Source organism: Macrosteles quadrilineatus, unplaced genomic scaffold, assembly GCF_028750875.1.
Source record: "Macrosteles quadrilineatus isolate MER2022 unplaced genomic scaffold, UCM_ALF_1.0 Scaffold_9__3_contigs__length_116548681, whole genome shotgun sequence".
In the NCBI taxonomy this organism is placed as follows: Eukaryota; Metazoa; Arthropoda; class Insecta; order Hemiptera; family Cicadellidae; genus Macrosteles; species Macrosteles quadrilineatus.
In genome coordinates, this window is record NW_026542602.1 from 60814732 (window position 1) to 60836320 (window position 21589).

A 21589-nucleotide genomic window follows, 5' to 3' on the forward strand; every position below is an offset into this window, starting at 1 on the left:
ATTTCACAATGAATTATAAATTATGATAAATTGTGATGGAATGGTGTTTGGGGTTATTGCGAACATTTCCCATTAACATTAGCAAAACTAGTTTTTAAAACGTTTCGAGATTTGGAATCTGACCCCGTCCTCAGGTAAGAAAGTAAATTAAACATAATATATTAGCGAAACTCCTACCAGGCAGATGGAAAATCGCTTAGACTGAAGGTTCGCTGTGGTGGGGTATTTCACTTGCTTTCAATTATTTGGTAATTGGGTAAATTTCTTTACTGGTACTAAGTATTACCTAAAGTGTATTTTTGAAGCTGTGTCAAACACAATGTCAAATTCAATATAAGATGGCGAACTTTGTAAAATAAAGCAGGTACCTACCGAAAATAATTTAATACAGCTTGTCCAAGGTAAAGCCAACACGATTTTATTTTACTTTACATTTTTGCGACACAATTCAACTTGTGAAAGGTGCAATTCGACACGACGGTGGTGCAATGATTTTTGGTCATGGTGGAATTTCAAACTTTTTAATAATGTAAGTTGTCAATATAAGGTTTTGAAGCAAACAAATATTTTTTTGGAAATTTTTTTATGGCTACTTTTTTGTTAACAGGTCTTTGAAATAGGCGATTTGGCACTCACTCTTTTGACTTTATCTCAAAAACGGTTTGAGTTAAGAATGTGAAATTTGGGGTATTAATCAATGATATTGTAGTACAGGGTCTAAAAGTATTTATGTGTAAAAAAAATGAAAATCAATTTTACGTGCTGCTTTATTTGTAAAATAAAAAATATAAATTATGAGATAATTGAAAAGAAAAATATTTTAGACCAGGAAGTTAAATCTAAGGAATGTATAGGAATTTAATTTATTTTTAAATATTAATATTTGTAGGCTGTAAAGTCAAAAGATATTTCCGCTGTAACGCCCGCACTGCTCAGCCTGCAACCCAGAGCGCTCCGTGCCCCCACCCCTCCTCACTTTCTCCTCCGCTGATGACTCAGCCACGGCGCCGCACCGACCGCACGCTCTCGGCTCGTTGGCGTGTACCCACAGGTTGTGATTGATTGTGTGTGACCCACAGTGTGACACAGGTTATTGTTTGAAATAGTGTAGTGTTGTGTGGTGATAATGTAGCGGTGCTTAGTAGTGCGCTTATGGTAAAGTATACTCAATTCCTCGTTTACTTGTCAGTATAGAGGCATTACGGATGTTTACCCAAATCATTTCCAGTATTTAAAGCAAATTTCCAATTAATTATTAATAATTCATTCATTAATTTATTATTAATAATTATTAATTATTAATAATTGTTTAAATTAGCAATTTTTTATACAAAATGTACAAATTCCATACCCCCCAAACCCCCCGGTCTATCCCATCATTCAAAACTATATCCCCCCCGAAATTAAATCCTGGGTACGCCACTGCCTAAGCCGTCAAATTTTTCACGGCTTAGGGAAATTCTGTACTGAAAAGTAAAAGTGGAATAGAGTATATTGTTGTGCAGTGACATAAAACAATACCTTTATAATTAATTGTTTAAAATTATTAATTAAATTTTAAAAATTGAGTGGGCTTATTTGTTTAATCCTTATAATTATAGAGAACTGATACCAGTTTCATTTAATAAAAATGCCTTACAAAGGAAGAATTTATCGAAAACGTGGCAAGCGTTCTAGATCTATGAAACTTTTCATAGCAAGACAAAGGGAAAAAACGTCAAATGCTCCTGATGAAACAAGTGAAGACATTTTTAATAGACTTCTAGAACAAACCAGGTAGGTCTGACAACTTCTGCTCTCATGCATTATAATATACTAGATAATTAACATAATTTTGACCATAGGTGTCATAACCAGTTATAAATTGTTGTTCAACATATTATAATGATATAATGATAATGTGAACAGACGACGCTTAAGTTTTGTAGCAAACCAAGTGCAGCTGAAAAAAAAACCAACAGCTGATATATTGGTGATTGACATTTAAACTCTTTGCTTTATTTATGTTTACAAATAATAACACATTAGGCTATGCTTCAAAAATTTGTAATGCAGCCTACATGTGAGTCCCAACATTACTAAAACAGCTGGTTCCTTCAATATAAAATACCGTACAGATAAAAGAACAGCTGTCCAGCAAAAAATGATACTTGCCATGATATGACAAGGAGGGCCGTAAATGTGCCGTGTGTGTTATAAGGAGGGCCGTGTGTGTTATAAATGTGTTATAATATCACTGAATTATTTGTTTGTGACTTTACTCAAAACTACGGGTGGAAAAATATTTTGGGCTTATGGAAAACCCGTTTGATTTGGCCCTGCTTTAACATTACTGTATAATAGCAATAACATCAAATATTTGGGTACAAACAAATTACTAAAGAAAATATCTTCTCTTTTTTTAGGCATGAAACGCTTGCGGCTCAAGAAACAAATACACAAAGCTCAATGCTCAATGATTCAAATTCAATTTTAGAGCTTGCGGAACTTGAGACGAATGCAATCCCCAACCATAGTCGTAGTTGTCTAAAAGTCAGTAATTCAGATCCGAATTCACCTTTCAAGCTCAATGATGATCTTCAGATGACAGTTGAAGACAGAGATGAAGATGAAATGGTCGTTGACGACCCAGATTATTTCCCCCCTCTAACAGTGGAGAGATCATTTGACACGGAAAAGGTTTTATTAAAGGGAAGAAGAATTGTGGATATTGACCATTTTTCCTCACAAATGGAAATTATTGCATCCCATCCTAATAAATGCACTATGGGGAAATACAAATTAAAGAAAGAAATCTGTAATGGTCTGTACTCAACACTGGTGTACTACTGTGATAATTGCGAAAAAGAGTTTTCCGTAACAACTTCTCCAGCAAGTGATAAGGAAGACATAAACGATGCGTTGGCCTGGGCTGCAATGTCAGTTGGAATAGGATATTCTCAAGTTGAAGAACTCTTTAGTATCCTTGATTTAAAAATAATGGGACAACAAAAGTACCATAAACATGAACAAGCAGTTGGAAAAGTAAGTCTTTGTAAAATTAACACTTATCCTAAAGTTAATCCTACGGTTAATTAACTTGGTCCATTGTGTGGTTAAATTTCATGCAACTTTTTTATAACTTGGTTTGTTAAATTTCATACAAGATACGTATTTATATGAATTTGAAATGAATTGCCCTTTTACATTGTTTCAATTATCAACTTCAGACCACCCCGAACGTTTTTTGAAGTGAACTCTTCATTTTGACATGGTGTACATTTCATGGTGTTGTGACCCATTAGTTCAAACTACATGTTGAATCCTATTACGATCACGAAAACTGTTTTGAAAATCTCCTTCCAATCTCAAGTTATGGCTAAACGATAAATTATTTTTCACTGTCCCTAAAGCAGCCGTTTTGGTGATTTTTTCGGTGAAATTACCATTTTTATTTTAAATTTCAAAAAGGTGATATCTCAGAAACGAAACAATATAATACAAAAACAATTGCGACGTTGACTTTAGCCTTGAAAAACAGTCTTAAATCACTCAAGTATATTCAAGTAGGCTACGCATAAGTATCTTTTATCGTTGGCTAATTCGTATTTTGTAATTTTTTAGGGGTGGGAAGATTGTTTATTACGAAAAATGCAAGAAAACGCAGAGGAAGAAAGGCGAATAGCTATCGAGAAAGGGGATTATCTGAACGGAATTCCCTTCATCACTGTGATTGGAGATGGAGGATGGGCCAAGAGATCTTATGGGCATGGGATGAATTCTTTAAGTGGAGTGGTAAGTACACTTTAATTGTTATGTTTATGTCGCACTTAAAGATTGCATATTTTTTGGGACAGATGGAGGGGTAAATTTCTAAATCCTACGCGCCAAGCACCGTGGTCTGACCGTGTACCTTGACTCCCCTGACTCCCGCCGACCATGCGGATCGATGGTATAAGGGTCGCCAAATGTGCGACTCGAATCGCTCGTGAAACCCGGATGTTGCGGGCGCTCTGCAGGGCCGCTGCGACCTCGCTGCGTGGTCGCGCGACAGGAGTGACAGGAGTCGCTCGTGTCGAGTCAATAAAGGTTTTATGTCGGAACAAATTAGAGAGAGGAATTAGAGAAATTAGAGTCGGAACAATTAATTAAAAAATTGTGTAAAAGCTACGTTTTAAAACTTTTTAAGAGATGGCTATGCTTTGCCTCACTCTAAAAAGCTTCCATATTGATTTTATCAAGTAAAAACTGCCGAGTGCAATATTGCATCACAGACCTTCATGGTGTAAACTGGTTTTAAAAAGAAAACACGCTTTTTACAGTTCAAAATAAACATTCTCTTCAGCTGATTTTCAGCAGACAGTTTTAGAAGCTTACAATTTTCGCCGCCCGCCTTTTTATTTGGCCGCTACTCTAAGAAATTCAATACTAATGATTTAATAACTCATATAATTTTATTGCAGGGAGTGATTGTTGGCGCAGAAACTCAAAAACTGCTGTATCTGGGCGTCCGGAACAAATTTTGTTTTGCCTGCGCAAATCCCAAGAAAAAGAAAGTGGATCATCTTTGCTTTAAGAACTATAACGGTCCTTCAACGGGGATGGAAACAAGTGTCATAGTAGAGGGGTTCAGAAGAAGCGAGGAAGACTATGGACTAATCTATCGTAACTATATTGGAGACGGTGATTCAAGTGTATTTGCCCGTATTCAGGAAGGGTGTTATTACGGCAGGTATGTGAAAAAAGTGGAATGCGCAAATCATGTTACTCGGGCACTCAACGACAACCTTCACAAATTGTCCGAAGACACTAAATATCCATTGGAAACTCGCAAGCTCCTTAGTAAGCCAGCGCCAAATGAAAGCATATCAAGGCTGGAACGCATGGTAAAAGGTGTCCGGACAGCGATAAAGGAAGCTGGCGTGACAAAAAGTTCGGAAGCGGTAAAAAATTTGCGCCACGATTTGCACAACGCTCCAGATCACGTTTTCGGCAAACATGACAAATGCCGCTCATTTTGCACACGAAAAACAATTGGCGAGGAAAATGTACTGCCCCAGATGGATGTAGAATTTTTGTGCAAAATAAGAGCACTTATTGGAAACCTAGAAAGTAAATGTGACAGCCTGGTTTTTGACCAAACGACAAACGTCGCTGAAAGGTACATGGGCTGCGTGGCAAAGTTTACAGGTGGCAAAAGAATAAACTTTTCAACAGGTGGATCTTTTCGTCAACGATGTTTTGGCGCTGGTCTCGCCCACAGTGCAGGACCAAGCTGGCACTTGAGTCCCTGGAAAAAACTGAAAAACCGCAGTCCAGGGCAGGTATTTAGAAAAAAAATCCTCTCACGGGAAAAAAGAAAAATTAAACGAAAAATGTTATTTTCAGGAAAGAAAAGTATGAAGAGAAAGAGGAATGGGAAAGACGGTTCCTACGACAAAGAATACGGCCCCCTAGCAGTAAAGGCAGATATAGAGGAGGTCGAAATGGTTGCCAAATCTAAAGCATTTCTGCAAAACTTGAGAAATGATATTAAAAATGGAAATGAAGAATGGGAAAGGAAAACTGTTGGGCAACGTAACAATGAGTTATGGTTCGAAAAAAGAATGAACAGACTAACTGCTTCAAAGTTCGGATTTGTGATTAAACGCCTACCGCATACACCTTGCCATAATCTTGTAAAATCCATCCTCTACTCAAGATCATTAACCTCAGAGGCCATAACTTTCGGAAGAGATCACGAAGACATAGCTATCAAACTTTATGAAAACTCAACAAACAACAGCGTAGAGCCTTGTGGATTGTTTATCGACGTGTCCAATCCTTTTCTTGGCGCCAGTCCGGATGGAATAGTTGGTGAAGAAGGCATCGTTGAAGTGAAGTGCTTAGCTTCCGTAAAGGAAGAAACTTTGTCAGAAGCGGTAAAAGCTAAGAAAAACATGTGTCTAGAGTTGTCAAAAGAAGGGGAAATCAAACTAAAGAAGAATCACAATTACTTTTACCAGATTCAAGGCCAGCTCGCAATTACAAGCCGCAACTGGTGCGACTTTATTGTCTACACAAAAAAGGGGGAGATTTTTGTGGAACGAATACAAAAGGACACAACATTTTGGACCAAAAATATGTTGCCGAAGTTGACCAGATTTTACCAGGACTGTTTGCTCCCAGAAATTTTGGATAGCAGAATTGTTAGAGAAATGAAATGTAGAGATCCAGTTTACATCCTAGAAGCACAAAAAAAACTCAAAAATGCAAAACAAGAAAAAGCTAAAAAATCATAGTTTTTAAAATCCGTGGTATCTAATTCAAAATTGGCCCATAAAATGTTCTCAAATTATTAAGAAACACATCAAAAAATGCTAACCAATAACTCTTTTAATTAACTCAATGATAAACATTAACAATTTTCAAACTTAATTAAAGTCTTGTATTTTTGATCATAATTTTTTCAGCTTAGTTTTTACAAAATTTCGCAAATTGGTCCATTTTCGCAAAGGTCGCCACTAATAAATCTTTGTAGTAGCTTAGCTCAATGGAGGGTGATAATAATCTTCAGAGTTGAATAAACTCTCTTATTTATTTAGAAACATCATTGTATAATAAAATGTTATTTCCTGAAATATTTCTTATTTCATTTTATTTATATTGACCTTACCTGTAAAGATTGCGTGCAATTATTTTTTTAAGCAGCGTTTACTCTACAAACCAGAAACAATACTTTGTCTGAATATTAATAATTAGAATCCAGATTCACATTTACAGTATCTGCGTTTTATGATAAAACGCAAAAGAATGAAGCTGCATTCCAGAAACTCACACAATTTTATCCTATTTTTATTTCAATATAAATTTGAATGTAATATCATATAATCAAATAAAGCATATTACTGGAATTTTAATTTGTTGAGTGAAATAATGCGATGTTTGACAAAAGCAAGATAAGTAGGTCAGTCCGGTAAATGACCATTGAACTATTATGGTTTGTTACAAATTTTTGGTCGTTGATAAAGTAGAGAGTGCAACGAATGAATTATGTCTTAAAGCCATTTATATTACAATCACTCAGTTCTAAAATAGACCTCTTCCTTTGATTTCGATTAACCGTAGGATATTTAACAATGTAACTTTACCAATGGTAAAAAAATATTGTTAATTATTATTAATATATGAAAAATCCAGTTGTTTCTTTACAAATTACGATCTTACTGTTCTGTACAAAGATCACGATAAAGGTTATCTGGTAAGTGGACATGGCCAGACTCTACCGATGACCACAGCGCAGGTCAGGGGCCAGGACATTGGGATGTACGGCGAACCTAACAGCCACCAGCCGCCGAAACAGAGCAAGCTCGGACGACAGTCGGACAGTCGAGGGTTGGGGCGGTAAGGGGGAGGCAGAGAACCGGGGGAGGGGAAGCGGCCAAATGCGCCCCTCCACTTTGCTGTCGTACGCATCGCTCCGAACGCCGACGGTGCTGCTGCCTGGGCGGATTTTGTTTACTACAGAGCTCACTGCACCACCTTAACCTCCTGCGCAGTTTCAATTAATAAGATTCTTGAATTATTCTGCTAGTGACCTGCACGATTCGACATCACATCTTTAAAAATCTGACTAAAACTGTTACATACAGTTTGTATTTTTAGTATCCAAGAGGCTGGTCTAGTAGAGCGCGGGACATCGGTCCCTGAGGTCCCAGGATCAAATCTTGCCAACCGCCAGTGGATTTTATCCAGTGATAATTCTGCGACCCTCGTCGGGATTGAAGTAATATTTAAAACTATTCCAGGCTAGAGCCGGCTAATGATGTGAAGGGACAACCAACGTTATCCAAAGTCAATGAAGTAAGAGAGAACAGCTGTTCGAGACACATAAGTGTTGCGTGTTGTAAGGTTGTTTACCGGATTGTCTAAACCGCGCTCTTCAACCCCCGATGTACATCATGTTTACATGGACTTCCCACCAAATCCACTTAACTGCCACAGCCTTAACACTTGTAACTTTTATCTCCATTGATCAATTCCCATCGTTTAGTAGATAAATTTGCTCGAAATTCCAACGGTGAGTACAAAGATCAAAATCGAATTGGTTTTTTTTCATTTTTGGATATCAAATAAATAAAATTATTTCAATGTTTTTTTTTTTTTTTTTTTTTTTTTTTTTTTTGTATACAGCCCTTGTAAAACCTGAACTATATAAATTTGACTACAAGAAGAATGTAATTTTATTTTAAACAACATAACGTCCGCTATATATACCCGATCAAATCGTACATTTAAAGTGTGTTCAGCTAAATAGATAAACCTAAAACGTAAAATATGCTACAATTACAATTTTCTCAATATTCTATTGTAGACAAGGATATAACCGTGACCATGACAAAGTACAGGGGTTGCGGCAGGGTAGGGCAACTCTTACAACCACGGTAGTAGGGGGAGGGGGGAGTTCAAGGCCCTACAGGTTGAATTCGATCCACCCCCCTTCCCCCACTTGCTGCAGCCGAACTGCAGGCGTCAGGGCCTGTGCTAGGGATCCGTTAAAATTAACTATGTACACGAGCTAATAATTAAAATGTATTCGTTTATGGTATACAAATTGCATAGGGATAACTAGTTGGAATTGTCTGTGCTTCACCAAGGGGGGATGTACTGAAGGGAATAGTGTGAATGTTTATACAGACTAGCCATTGATTTTTGAAAAAAATCAAATTTACAGTTTAATTTAGTAAACAACATATTAGGCCTACCTTTGACTATTGTTAAAACCAGATAATTCACCACCATTAGAGTGTTTGCCCGTTTTAGGAAAAAATTACCGTATAGTTAAAATTGAGCCCCTAACATCTAATATTACTGATTTCTGTAAAATAAGGTAATTTTTTATCCAAGCTGAACACATAAATATACAATTTGTTTGAATATAGCTTAAAAACATTATTTTTGTAAATATAATTTATTGAAATGTTTACTGCTTTTGACTGTGTTCATGTTTTGTTAAATTATTGATGTAAACTGCTGGTACAGAAACAAAATTGCTTATCTCTTAAATTCTTAAACGACACATAAGTTATTGCTCAAGTATCTTATTACCAAGTATTTTATATGAAATCTGAATTTAAAAAATCCTGAAGAAAGCGAATTCGCTTTTATTTACTTCAGCTCTTTGACGTCGAATTAATAATACACTATCAAGCACGTGTTCGCATTTTTAATGCAAACAAAAAATTAAAATGTAAATATACTCGTGAACTTTTGTTGCTGTTTAAGCTTTTCCTTGTGAACTTCATCAGCTGTTTACAGAAAGGGAAATTAGTGGTTATTTGTGAATGTTGCTAGTCTAGTGAACGTCTCGAACTCTGATGCGGTATGTACTCGACTCACGTCACATCAATTTTAAAGTTTTACTTTTGAATCTTGAAACTCGTTTATAAAAAAATTCCACATATGTACGTTAACACTGTCAAATAAGCCTTTAAATCTCAAGTAAACCAACACTGGAAAATACACGATAACCAATAGAGCATCAACTTGCTATAGTTACAATCTTGGCCATCATAAAAACACAATAAAACACTTTGAAAGTATAAACTGCACGAGGTATTTTTAGACGGAACGGAGACTGGACAGTTCTCGGATACAATTAAGTAATGAGAACCAGGTTGATAGATTGGTAAGCCTGTTGGGTTTAATCTTAGGAACCATTACAACTTTGTCAGCAGAAGTTGCCCCAGGGATATCTTCTCTTAGCCCCCCCCCCATTAGTTCCCCCTCCATTACACCCCCCTCCACAACCACCGCGGCCACAGAACTACCAAGCATCTATCTTGGCAAGCAACTCACTCAAGTGTATCACTAATGGCAAATTGTTTCTGATTGTTTCTTAGATTTTTTTAAGAAATTAAGTAGTTTGACTCTCAATGTATTTCTGGGTGGCTGTGTGGATCAAATGTAAACTAGGACTAAATATCCTTGACCTAGAGTTCCAATGAATGACACTTCTAAGAGAAAAAAATCATAATGAACTGTTCTCGCTGTTCTTAATCAGTAAAAATCCACACAGTTCACTTTAATAAATTCTACTTTCCTCAATAATTCATATTTGGGTTAAAATACACCCAGTAGCTACTCTATGTTAATTTGTAATAATTATAAATGATAAGAATTTTACCAACTGTAAAATATGGCAGCAAGTATTTACAAGATAAATGTTTGTTCTGTGTGAGATTAATTGTTATACGTGGTTTATCAGGTTTTTTTATTGTAAGGTATATTTACAAGATTTATTTAGTGAAGAACCTAAGTTCATTCTATCTTTCCATTTTTTTTTTTATTCATTCATCGAATTATGGTGCGGTAAATTCAGATCCTAAATGTATTGTGAGTTAATATTGGACTAACTTATAAGTTTGAAATAGTGAAATGTATAATTAAATTTACAAGTTCAACAAGGCCAATATATAATAATTTTATTTATTATTATTAATATTATTATTATTTATAAATAATCTTTTGGCCTAGTTGAACTTGTAAATTTAATTATACATTTCATTATTAATTGCCAATATCTCCAATATAAGTTAACTATAAGTTGATTAAAGTTGACAGATAGGTTATTTTGAGGGAAAAGTTAAACATAGACTTGTTGAACCAAAGTAATCGGGATCTACATTACTTCCTAGTTTATAAGAGTGTTTAGTACTGTAAAAATCCTAAGCCGTTATTTAATAACGAATTGTTTTCTATAATTGAATAAAATAGTAACACTGTAAAATGTGTGCTTCATTGTTCAACGAATTTAAAATATATCTAAATCCTTGTTAAAGCGGTTATTTTAATAGAAACAGATAATTTGAAAATATGTTGTACTTAGTATAGAAAATGTATATGTTTTGATGCTGTAGACCAATTTAAAATTATAGATAATCTACTGATTGAGATTATGGTTGCTAAGCAACGATAACAATGATCATGATATTCATGATTCGTGGTTGAAACCTAATGAATTAGTTTTGAGTCAACAATGAATTCCGTAAACAGCTGATTTTCTAGGGATTAAAGCAACCATTAGGTACCGTCTCCGGCCAACAAACGGCTGTTTGTCCATGAAATTACGTTCCAAAAACAGCTGATAAAAGCTACTGTATTTTCGTTATAAAAAAACACGTTTGTTGTATTATATTTTTGTAATTTATTATTTTGTAATTTAAAATTGAATAAGAGGAGCATTGTGAATTTTCATAGAATAATATATTAGTATATATTATGTTGTTGAAACATTATTTAGCAAGTAGATTGTAATATAATTCATGTATTAAATATGTCTAACTAAGAGGAACTGTTTCCAATATGCAATCAATAAGTTATTTTAGAATGTAATCAGTATTTCAGAAAATTTTTGAATAATGGTTATGAAACGATTAATTTAGGTTTTGGTGAAAGGTTTATTTTAGTTCGAACTAATATGTGTTAAGCCTCAGTAAATAAAGTATTTTCATAGAAATTGTATGAATATTTATAGGAATTCAACTAACCTAATGTATAAAAACCAAGATACCAAGAAATCGTCCAACATTCAAACCTATGCGGAAGTAACCTTTTTGTGCAGTATCTCTTTTGAAGTAACTTAAACATGCCCTGAATTGATGAAACCACAAAAATACATCTCAATTTCTATTTTATAATAAGTGTATTATTGTTTAAAAGTTTTAGGAATTTTTCAACGTTTCCTAGAAATTATACCAGCCAATTTTATAACAGTAAATAGAAGGTTTTCCCCGACAAAGCTTGCTCCCTGTACTGTATTTTGCAAAACTCATCAAACTAATGATTAACAACGCAAAAAACCCTGAACATATGTTTCCTATACCAACATTAATTTATTAAAGAAACTCAATCACGCCTACAACAAATTAAACCTTTTAAAATAAATCTATTGCTATTTCCCCAAGAGTTGTCTTCACGTGATCATTAAAGAAAGGTTATAGATACTTATAAGCCATTACCCTGACTAATATGAGATATCATTATAGATTTATTGAATGTGTATCCGTTGGATTAAGATTGTGCCAAATAAATTCAACCAATTTACCAAAACAATTTTGATATGTGCAAAAGACTTTAAATTCACTTATTTAGGATACAAAAGTATATTTAATGTCATTCAGGATTGGTTCCCATATACAGTACTAAAATTGCACTAAATAGGCTAAGTTGATTTTTTCATTAATAATGTGAACATTAATTAAGTATACAAAATTGGATTGAACGCCATTCCCATTAGCCTTGGTTCTCAAACCAAATAAATCGAAAGAAATATTATTAATCAAACAAAAACTCTGTATGTATCAATTTAAGTCATTAAATAATGTAATTTATTTCCTCTGTCAAAGTCCGATTCTAAAGATAAAATGACTGTACTGATATCGTAAAAAAATTTATACAAAAAAAATTGAACCACGCCAAAAAAAACCAAAGTATTAATTCAGGATATAACAATAGATATTAATTTCCAATCATGAAATCCCAAATATTGAGATTTTATCAATACTGTAAATCAAACGATTAATTTACTAAAATAATTTTAACTGCACAAAAACTCTTAATAATATCAATTTAGGGTGTAACAATAGGTAGAATATATTGGCACTGTGTCCTCTGCAAGGCCTGGTTCCCAATAAGATCGTACCAGAAGATCGAACAATTTAACAATAACTACACAAATACTCCAAAAACATTGAGGTGCATTATCTTTGGTATAGTGTCATCTCATCTGGAATAGCTGATGAGTCAAATCGATCCAGAGAGAAAGACAGATAACGGGGGAGGGGTAAGGGGAGTTGTTCTACAGGTTTGCTGGTTTGCAACAGGTCTCTCTGGTAACCATGGCAACCATGACGTAACGTATGCCTCCCCCCTTTTGCTCCCGGATTTAATATTTTACCCTTAAATGACCCCCCTCCCGTGTCAAAGCCGCTTACATATTTTTCTTTACAAATTACTTTTCTTGTTTGGTATGGTTAGTTTTGACCTTGCTCCTTTCCAGGATATTATTCCCGTAGGGTGTAAGATGTGTATATTGTGGTGTATGGATGTTATACGTATTTCAATAATCGATTTAATCACATTTGGAGTGTTAACAATAAGGACTATTAGAAACAGAGGTGAAGAACAGAAGTTAACTGTAAGAAAGGGCCATGAGGTCCTAAGTCCATGAGGTCCTTCCTCAATGAAGAAGGATTTTAATTCCATTTCATTAACAGTTTATGCAAGACTGTATATGTGGGTGCTACAATGGTGGTTGATTTCGACCAGTCAAAGGTCATCATCAGGCCAAACGAAGACACAAAAACGCTTTTGAGAAAACAGCGATTAAGTGTTTTCAAACGTACCCAAAAGAAATACTTTACAGTCACAGTACGATGGACATTCCCCCTTTTTACCCTGTATGTTTATAATAAAAATCGTTATATCTTTGGATATTACACTTTATCTCCCAGGTCAGTTTACAGAACATATACAGCTTCTCAGAGCATATAAACCCGTCACTATCTAAAAAAAATATTTTGGACATTCTCCCTTCTTTCCTCTCTGGTTTCTTTAAATGAGATTATTGGTCGTAATCAAGCGCTATTGTATCAAAAATGTTATATACTTACCTTATTGTAAGGTTTTTATTTTTTTATAATTCATCGAAAATATGCATTATATCATACTTACATATACGCTTAAAATGCTAATAAATACGTTATTTGTTGTGTATCTAACTATACAAGTTTCAGTTCCCAAGCTGGTCTAGTTGTAGAGCGCAGAATTTCGGTCCACGGGTTCTCGGGTTCAAATCCGGTCTATCACCGATGGCTAAGTTGTTAGTCCGCTCTAAGCTGCAGGTCCTCATTATCTAGAAGATAAAAATTGTATGGTTCTAAGCGTGATGAGAACTTACTCTGAATTGGAAAACTATCTCCACCAGGTCGTACAGAAACTTAATTTTTACTTTGGACCCCATATATATATATATATATATATATATATATATATATATATATATGGATAAGATTGCTTTTGTCAACATTTCTGAGTTTGTGTTCTGTGTGAGTCCCTTTTGGGACCCCCTGAGCTCAAGTTGTTTTCGATGGTTTGTATGTCAGTGTTTGTAGAAGTGTACAGAGCTAGCCCACTCCTGTGGTCCGATTTTAATGACAGTTGGTATGTGGGTACTAATCCATGGTATCTCCAAAAGGGCTCACACCTTTTGGAAATTTTGATTTTTAATGGTCATCTATCCATAAGAACCCCTAAAATGACGGGGAAATCTGATTTTACAAAACTGGCTCAGACGATTTCGATTTAAATTTTGTATATGGTCTTTTAAAACCCCCAAAAAATCGTAAAACTCCCAAAGCTGTAAAAGAATTGTGTGAAATTAGTTGCATTTTTTGTGATTTTACCCATAGTTACCCATTTTACCCGTGTGATTGTACACCTATCTGTTAAGGGTCATTCGCAAGCTAATGGGAGAAAGTATGTGTCAGTTGCTGATACAATTTATTTACAAATCTTTATACTGGATCGCTTAGCCATGAAGGATTTATTTGAATAACCATATATTCTTACACAGCTTATATTTTGTGTTTGCGTTGATCCTAAATTAATTAAACGTCGTCATTTTCAGCCTTCCATCATGTTCAAACTCCCTCTGGGAAATTATCCAAAACAACACTCTTGAAATAAACAATTTCGAAACAACCTAAATTCACTGTTTTTTCCTAACCATTTTTATCAAGTAAATATTATTGCATTCATTGTCTTAGTCTTTCAAACAATGAATCATAAAAATTCAGTAACAAGTATAATAAATTCAAATATATGATTTAGTGATTGAATAAATAAACTACCATTGATCAAATGTGTGGTTAAAAGCACATAAATCTTAGAGGTTGAAAGTTAACACCTCCAAGTCTAAGAGAACGTTAACGGGTTGGTGAGGACCGTGCTGGGGTGATTTACAACAAAGGTTAATGGGTGTAAAACAAACGCCAGTTGGTACAACATAATGTAGACAACACTAAAACACTTCCTCCCTAACTACACTTGCAGCAAACTACTTAGAGGTAATATACAACATTGTTTCATCTGAACAATTTGTTAAGGTAAAATTATTTCACTTTGTTTTTGGCGGATTTGCCATTTAGGGAATAAACTATTGCCGTAGGTCTGATTCTTATGGGAAGACATAGACCCTGGACAGCTTTACTTTTTCGTAGAGGCCAAATACGCCATCCGTTCAAATCTTATGCATCCGTTAGCACGATAACTCAAGTAAAATCATCCAATTTAAATTAATTTGGTAACAACCAAATTCGTATTTAAACGTACGTTTATTCGAACGAGTTCACGTACCAGTGTGTTTTTTGGACATTAGGAATTCGGCTTTTTGGGGGGTTTATCATGGGGTTAAGGTGAGGGTTCACCCATTTTTGATTTCCAATACATAGGTTGGTCTCTTTTCAAACCATTTTCTAGAGCTAAAAATATTGTTTTTTTGAAGCGTTGCTGTACACCCAATAGTTAAGGATGACATTCCATAAAACTGTACATTTTTTAATTAACATGTTCTTTTATAAATACCGTAACAAGTAAACCGTCGTAGATCTGTTGTCTATACGATGTATTTTTATCAAATTTGGCAAATTTAATTATTTCATACTAAGCCACTACATCTTTCTAAAAACATACCAATTATTTTATACCCTTCCTTGTAGCAGCACACATAAGTACTCATTAAATCTAAAGTTATTTTATGGGAAATAAATATTGAAATTTTTAAGGAAATATTCAATTAATGAACAGCTTTTTAAAATAAAGATTAAAAGACTAGAATTTGTATCAGAGATAGAAAACCAAAGTTAATCCACACATCGATTCTATGTTCGATAAATTAGGCCAGCTGAAACTAGGTTTGTAATTTAGGAATCGTTCCTCTTGTGAGAATGGGGTTCAATCAATTCTACCCTTAGTTTGTAACAGATGTGGCTAATCCACGCCGATGAGTGGTTTTATCTGTATAACTTTCTCGTACAGTAAAAATAACTATGAAGTGTTATTTGTTTGATTTCATTCCGATTTGTTTATATTTATTCTAGTTGTAGTAACAGTTCTTATATTCTGATGGTTGAATGGCATTGGCATGTTTTTCAGGATTTTTTGAATTGTTGAAACTTTGGTAATTTTACTACACAACAATATAGGTTTACAACCAAACATTATAATAATGAAAATGCCAAAATAACATAAGAAACACTAACTATACAGCTCAAAGAAACGATGATGGGTATACTTTATTAAAATCATGTTAAATGGCATGTCAATACGGAGTGATTAATTGGTAATTGATAATTCATTTGTAAATTTAAAATAGTAGGCTACATCAATTGTATTGAATAAAGTAGCTAGAGCTATACTCAAAATTTTTGCTTGTCAGCTGTCAAAAAATTAGGTGAAAAGACACCTCTAAATCGAAACTGAAACCAGCTGATTTTGATCATGTGTTTTGAACGAATGATCCTCACTGCTGATCGTAGTCAGCTACACCGGTCATCTCATACACTTGTGCAATCATATTCAGTTTCATAGCTACGAACCGAACCAATGACAAAGCGATCTTATATCTGTACTTAATAAAAAATGTGGTAAGCATAAAATAATAAACTCAAAAGTGTCAAGGAAAAGTCAGTTTTCTAAAGCTGCTTATTTCAAGAGTGGCTTTGATTGATTTTAACCCTTGGCCTTGATATTTTTCTATTCCGTCCACAAATAGATGATGCAGTATTTTAAACTTATTTATCAGAGTATTTTTATGCTTTTCATTCTACTCTTCATCTGATTATAAAAACACATAAGTTATTGAGCCATTATTTTATTAATTTCGAATGTATAAAGAGGGAAAGCCATCAAGAATTTTCGCTGGCCATTTCTCCAGTCTTTTGGTGGTTTTCTTTCCATTCACAGTTTCAGGGAATCTGGTACCTATTGCCTTCTGAAATAGTCGTGTATTCCTCTGTACTAGTTTCTTCTTTCGTAATGATTTGGTGGGTACTCACACTTTAACTGCTCCATGGGTTTCATGTGTACTTTTGTTTCAGTACTGCTTTGCCATCTCGTATCGTAGAGAAAACCAGCGACAGTATGAGCTGCGGGCGGCTACAGAGAGCGACTGTAAGATGTGGATAGAGGCTATACGAGAGGCTAGGTGAGATGTTACAATCTTTGCCTTGTAATTAATGTTGTTAAAGTTATATAATACCAAACTGTTTCATATTAGTCGGCCAGTGCATGTCCTATATAGAGCCAACTCACAGTAAATCATAATCTAGCCAGTTTGAAAGAATGTAAATGGGAACGATGCAATTTTGGATACTGAGACAATTAAAGATCATAAGCCGTTACGAAAACCATTTAACTTAATATCAAAACTGCAGCTTGCTTATGGAAAATATGGGATTAGGAGCTGTGATACCTAACAAACTGTGTATATATATAGTACGGCAAACAACCTAATTCCCCTATATGCTACTGGCCTTAAATTAAAGCAGAATAACAAAATTATTCTTACGATTGGTAGACCTGTTTAGCAAACAGGGGTTCAAGGGTTCAAGTCAGCTTGAGCTTAGTGGCCTGACTCCCAGCTGTTTGATTGTTATGATTTTGAGTTATCAATTCAGGTTATTGAGTTTATTCAAACAAATCTTTTTACCTTTTTAAATACACTTTTCTTTCGTAGTCTGTGTGGTCAGAGATGTTTAGTTAATTATTGTAGTAAAACGGTAGGTAGTTGCATTTAGTTTGTATTTAACAATAAATACGTTATGGTATCCCTTTTTTATCAAACCCAAGCTATTAGCATAGCCTAGATTAAAGGAGTAGACAAATCTTTGGACCCAAAAATAGCTTTTTACCTAAATTTAACATTGTGTGAGGTATGATCCCTCAGGTATCTAGGTCTAGATTAGCCTACTCCTTTAACCTACTTGCTCTTAGTAGTTTAAACAAAACATACATTATTTCTTAGTTCATATTTTAAACACTGTACACATAATCTAGTAGGCCTAGTTTCACTTCCAAATATTTTCATTTGTTCCAGCTTCAACAAACTGTTGCTCCAAAAAGAAGAACTGGAGCAAAAACATCTTCACTTGCTGCAGATTGTGGAAAGCGAAAAGACAGCAAAGTGGCAGTACACTCAGCAGTGCGAAGAGCTGGCCTCTGAGATTAAGAAACTTAGAGCTGAGGTAAGTTTAAGTATTCTTAAGTTAGTCTTTAGCTTTATTTGGACATTCTAGGCCTAAACTTATTTAATTGTTTTTGTATGCCATTATCATTTTTTACCATAAAACAATCCAAACTTGGTTTTTATTACTACGTTTACCTTTTGTTAGACTGCATCCCCGATGACTTTTAATGCTTTTATCTAATATCCACACCCCATAGATAACCTTCAGATTTTAAGGCGATCACTATCACCACTCGGCCACCTAGACATTTTTTTGTTTAGGCCTAAGTTACTATAGGAACTGTAAGTTAGACCTTAGTTAACTCCCGATGGGAAAAAATAATAATTAATTGTGTTCGAGCTAACCTTGTTTTAAATCAGAATGTTGCCGGTTTGATCTCATAACAATTTATTCTATTTAACTTAACAACTTTTTAAGAGTCCTCGGAGGCTAGAAACCATCTTGGATTATTTCAAACAACTGTTGAAGAGTTATTTAATATCATAGAAAAATTTTTTTTTCTCCAAGGACTCTCAACTGTTAACCCACCCCCCTTGATCATTGGATATTAATGAACGGTCTAGACTTTAAAGGTAGTTTATTGTAGTTGATAACAAGATATATATCTTTTTTATTTTATGAAGACTCATACGGTAAAATACTTCACTTACCTTTTCCTCAAATTTTACACCCAGATGTCCGCCAGAATATGAATTTGGAGAAGGTGTAACTTATTATTTGGTATTGGTGGAGAGTGGTAGGATTTAATCTGAACATCCCTCAATGCAAAATTCTGTCGGCTTCAAATGTGATTCAATCTTTTACCTATGCTCTATACAAAAGAAAAAACAAGATTAAAATAAAACATTAATTGCTTATTTTTGTGGTTTCCTACACTTGTAGGAAACTTCATAAACTAACCCTGTCAAGCAAATAGTCTGTCTAAATTTGAAAGATGAAGATTTCAGAAGCATAGCTGGACATCCAGTAATCCCTTCGACCTCTTTAATTAATCTAGAACTTTTTAATGAATAAATTATGGTCTAAATTAATTACATGGTTAAGCTTATTTATGATTTATATAATATACATTACTTTGGAGGAGTTGAGAATTAAGGACCTACAACCCATACCTTCGTGTTTCTGAGACCAACAAAGTTGTAAAGGGAGAAAGAAAATTATAAAAGATAAGTAATTAATCTTTTCAAGGGAAGGAAAGAAGCACTTCCTGATAAATTAGTTTATCAAGGAGTTCTTCCTTCTTGAATTAAGTAGCAGTAATTTAAATTAACAACTGAGTCTATTTAAGATTGACTTCACAATTTTCAGTTTGCTGTTTTTTTAATGTATTTTTACCTACTAACCAAAACAAATTGATCACATTGTTTTGGTTTCAAGTCGTAAATAGTCATTCATAAGGAAGAAATAACTATCTTTTGTGGTTATATTTCTGCTAAAGAGTGAATGCAATTGGTAGGCTTATATAAATAAGACCCAAATCTCAGAAAATGGGTGAATAACTTTTAAAACAAAAATCCAACAGTTGCTGACATTATTTTGGCATACACATGTAAGTTTTATGTTATTATTATGAAGTATCCAGTTATTATTTGTAATAAAATTGTTTTAGCACATTTCATTTAAGTTGCCGTATCTTAGTTTATTTGTAATAAAATTGTAAAAATATCATAAATACAGAGGAGGTGGTGAAAACGATGGCTTTGCTGTAATTTTAAAATAAGTAAAATAGCCTAATAAGCTATTTTTAGATATTCCTAACTTTCACTATTCATTAAAATAATCTGACATGAAATAGCCTAATAATTCTTCTTTCTTAAGAAATACATATTTTTAACTTAAAATAAACATTGTTCAACCTACCACCTTAATCCCACCATCAAACTCCTCTATTTACACAAAGTACAACGTGATACTAAAAAAAAGTACGAGAGCAAGGTCACGTTTCAAAATGACGCAGTTAAATGCTTTAGAAGTCAGTCGAGGTTTTAAAGAATCTTAATTACTGTGAAAAGGTCGTTCCTTCAAAGTCCAAAAGCCAATTTGTTTTGTTTAAGTAATTAATTAGTTTGTAAAAAGTGAACTGGAGCTCTTTGAACGGTGCCCGCCCTATGTGAACTGAAACTCGTTTTTAGACGGTACAGATAAGTTGAAGCGACTCTAAAGCGTCTCGTCTTTCAAAAGCTACTCTTCCTGTATCTCGTAGTGGGTATTTAACATTTTAAGAGAACTCTGGTATAGAGTTTTATAAACTATTAGAAGGAAAGGTGGTAAATACAGTATTAATTTGATACTTTAACTAATTATTGAGAGTCATCATAGTTTCATTTGATTAATGTATTTCAATAAGTTTTGCAAAAAGTGCCATTTTATCAGTTTTAAACAAAGGGTTACAAAATTAAAATTGAAAAATAACAGTTTAAATTTTTTTTCTTTGCACAAATAAGATGTAACAGCCCACACTATATATTAAAAGTAAATTTGTGACAGTAATATATACAATACCTTTTAACACTTATACAAATTGAATAATTTTTTTAGTTAGTCATAGTTTTATTTTTGAATCTAAACAGGTTCCAGTTGTTGCAGTTAGTTCTCAAAACAAGGTCTGTTTTATTCGAGGGACGGTTGCAGATAATTTTCACAACATTTGGTATTTGGAATCTGAATCCATGAAAAGGTAGTTCTGATTTCTAAAACTTAACATAGGCCTAACAATTTCCTGCTTCGGCAGAGTTTTTATAGTACTAATCTTTTTTTTACTATCTTACCCCTGAGGATGGGATCAGATTCCAGGTTCAATAACGAAAGTCGAAAACTGCTTATTTAAGAGAAGAAATAATGAAATTTGACTTCATTAAGAGAAGCAATCTTAAAAAATAACTTTTTAAGAGGAGCAAATCATCCGTGGTATAGCTTTTCTCGAACAAGTTAGTTTTCGTATTGCTTCCCTGAAACAGGTCAGTTTAAATAATCTTTGTTGTTGACAGTTGTGCGCCCTCAAGAAGGAGTGGAGGCCGGTACCGTCGTCCTACAGCAGTAGCAGCAATGTGGCTGCGGCGACTGCTAGTGGCGCCAGCGGGGCGGCACCCATCTCTGCGGCTACGGCACAAGAGACACTGGAGCTACGCAAGATCAAGAAGGTCCAGAGCTTCTTTCGAGGCTGGCTGTGCCGACGTCGGTGGAAGCAGATCGTAGAGCAGTACATCAAGAGTCCCCACGCGGAGAGTATGCGCAAACGAAACAGGTGAGGCTGTTGGTTGTACTTATTACGTCAAGCGGAACTGTGCTATTTATATAATATTCAACTTTGTTCTTATCATTCT

At 34.3% G+C, this 21589-nt stretch overlaps 1 protein-coding gene across 1 annotated transcript in view; it reads left to right on the forward strand.

Moving 5' to 3' along the window:
* Window positions 1-21589, forward strand: part of LOC129004174 (ras-specific guanine nucleotide-releasing factor 2-like) — a 98793-nt gene that overhangs the window by 47410 nt on the left and 29794 nt on the right. Inside the window, exons 4-6 of the mRNA XM_054432631.1 lie at window positions 17118-17224; window positions 18116-18263; window positions 21254-21510. Of these exons, the coding sequence (XP_054288606.1) occupies window positions 17118-17224; window positions 18116-18263; window positions 21254-21510 (512 nt within the window). The remainder of the gene's footprint in view (window positions 1-17117; window positions 17225-18115; window positions 18264-21253; window positions 21511-21589) is intronic.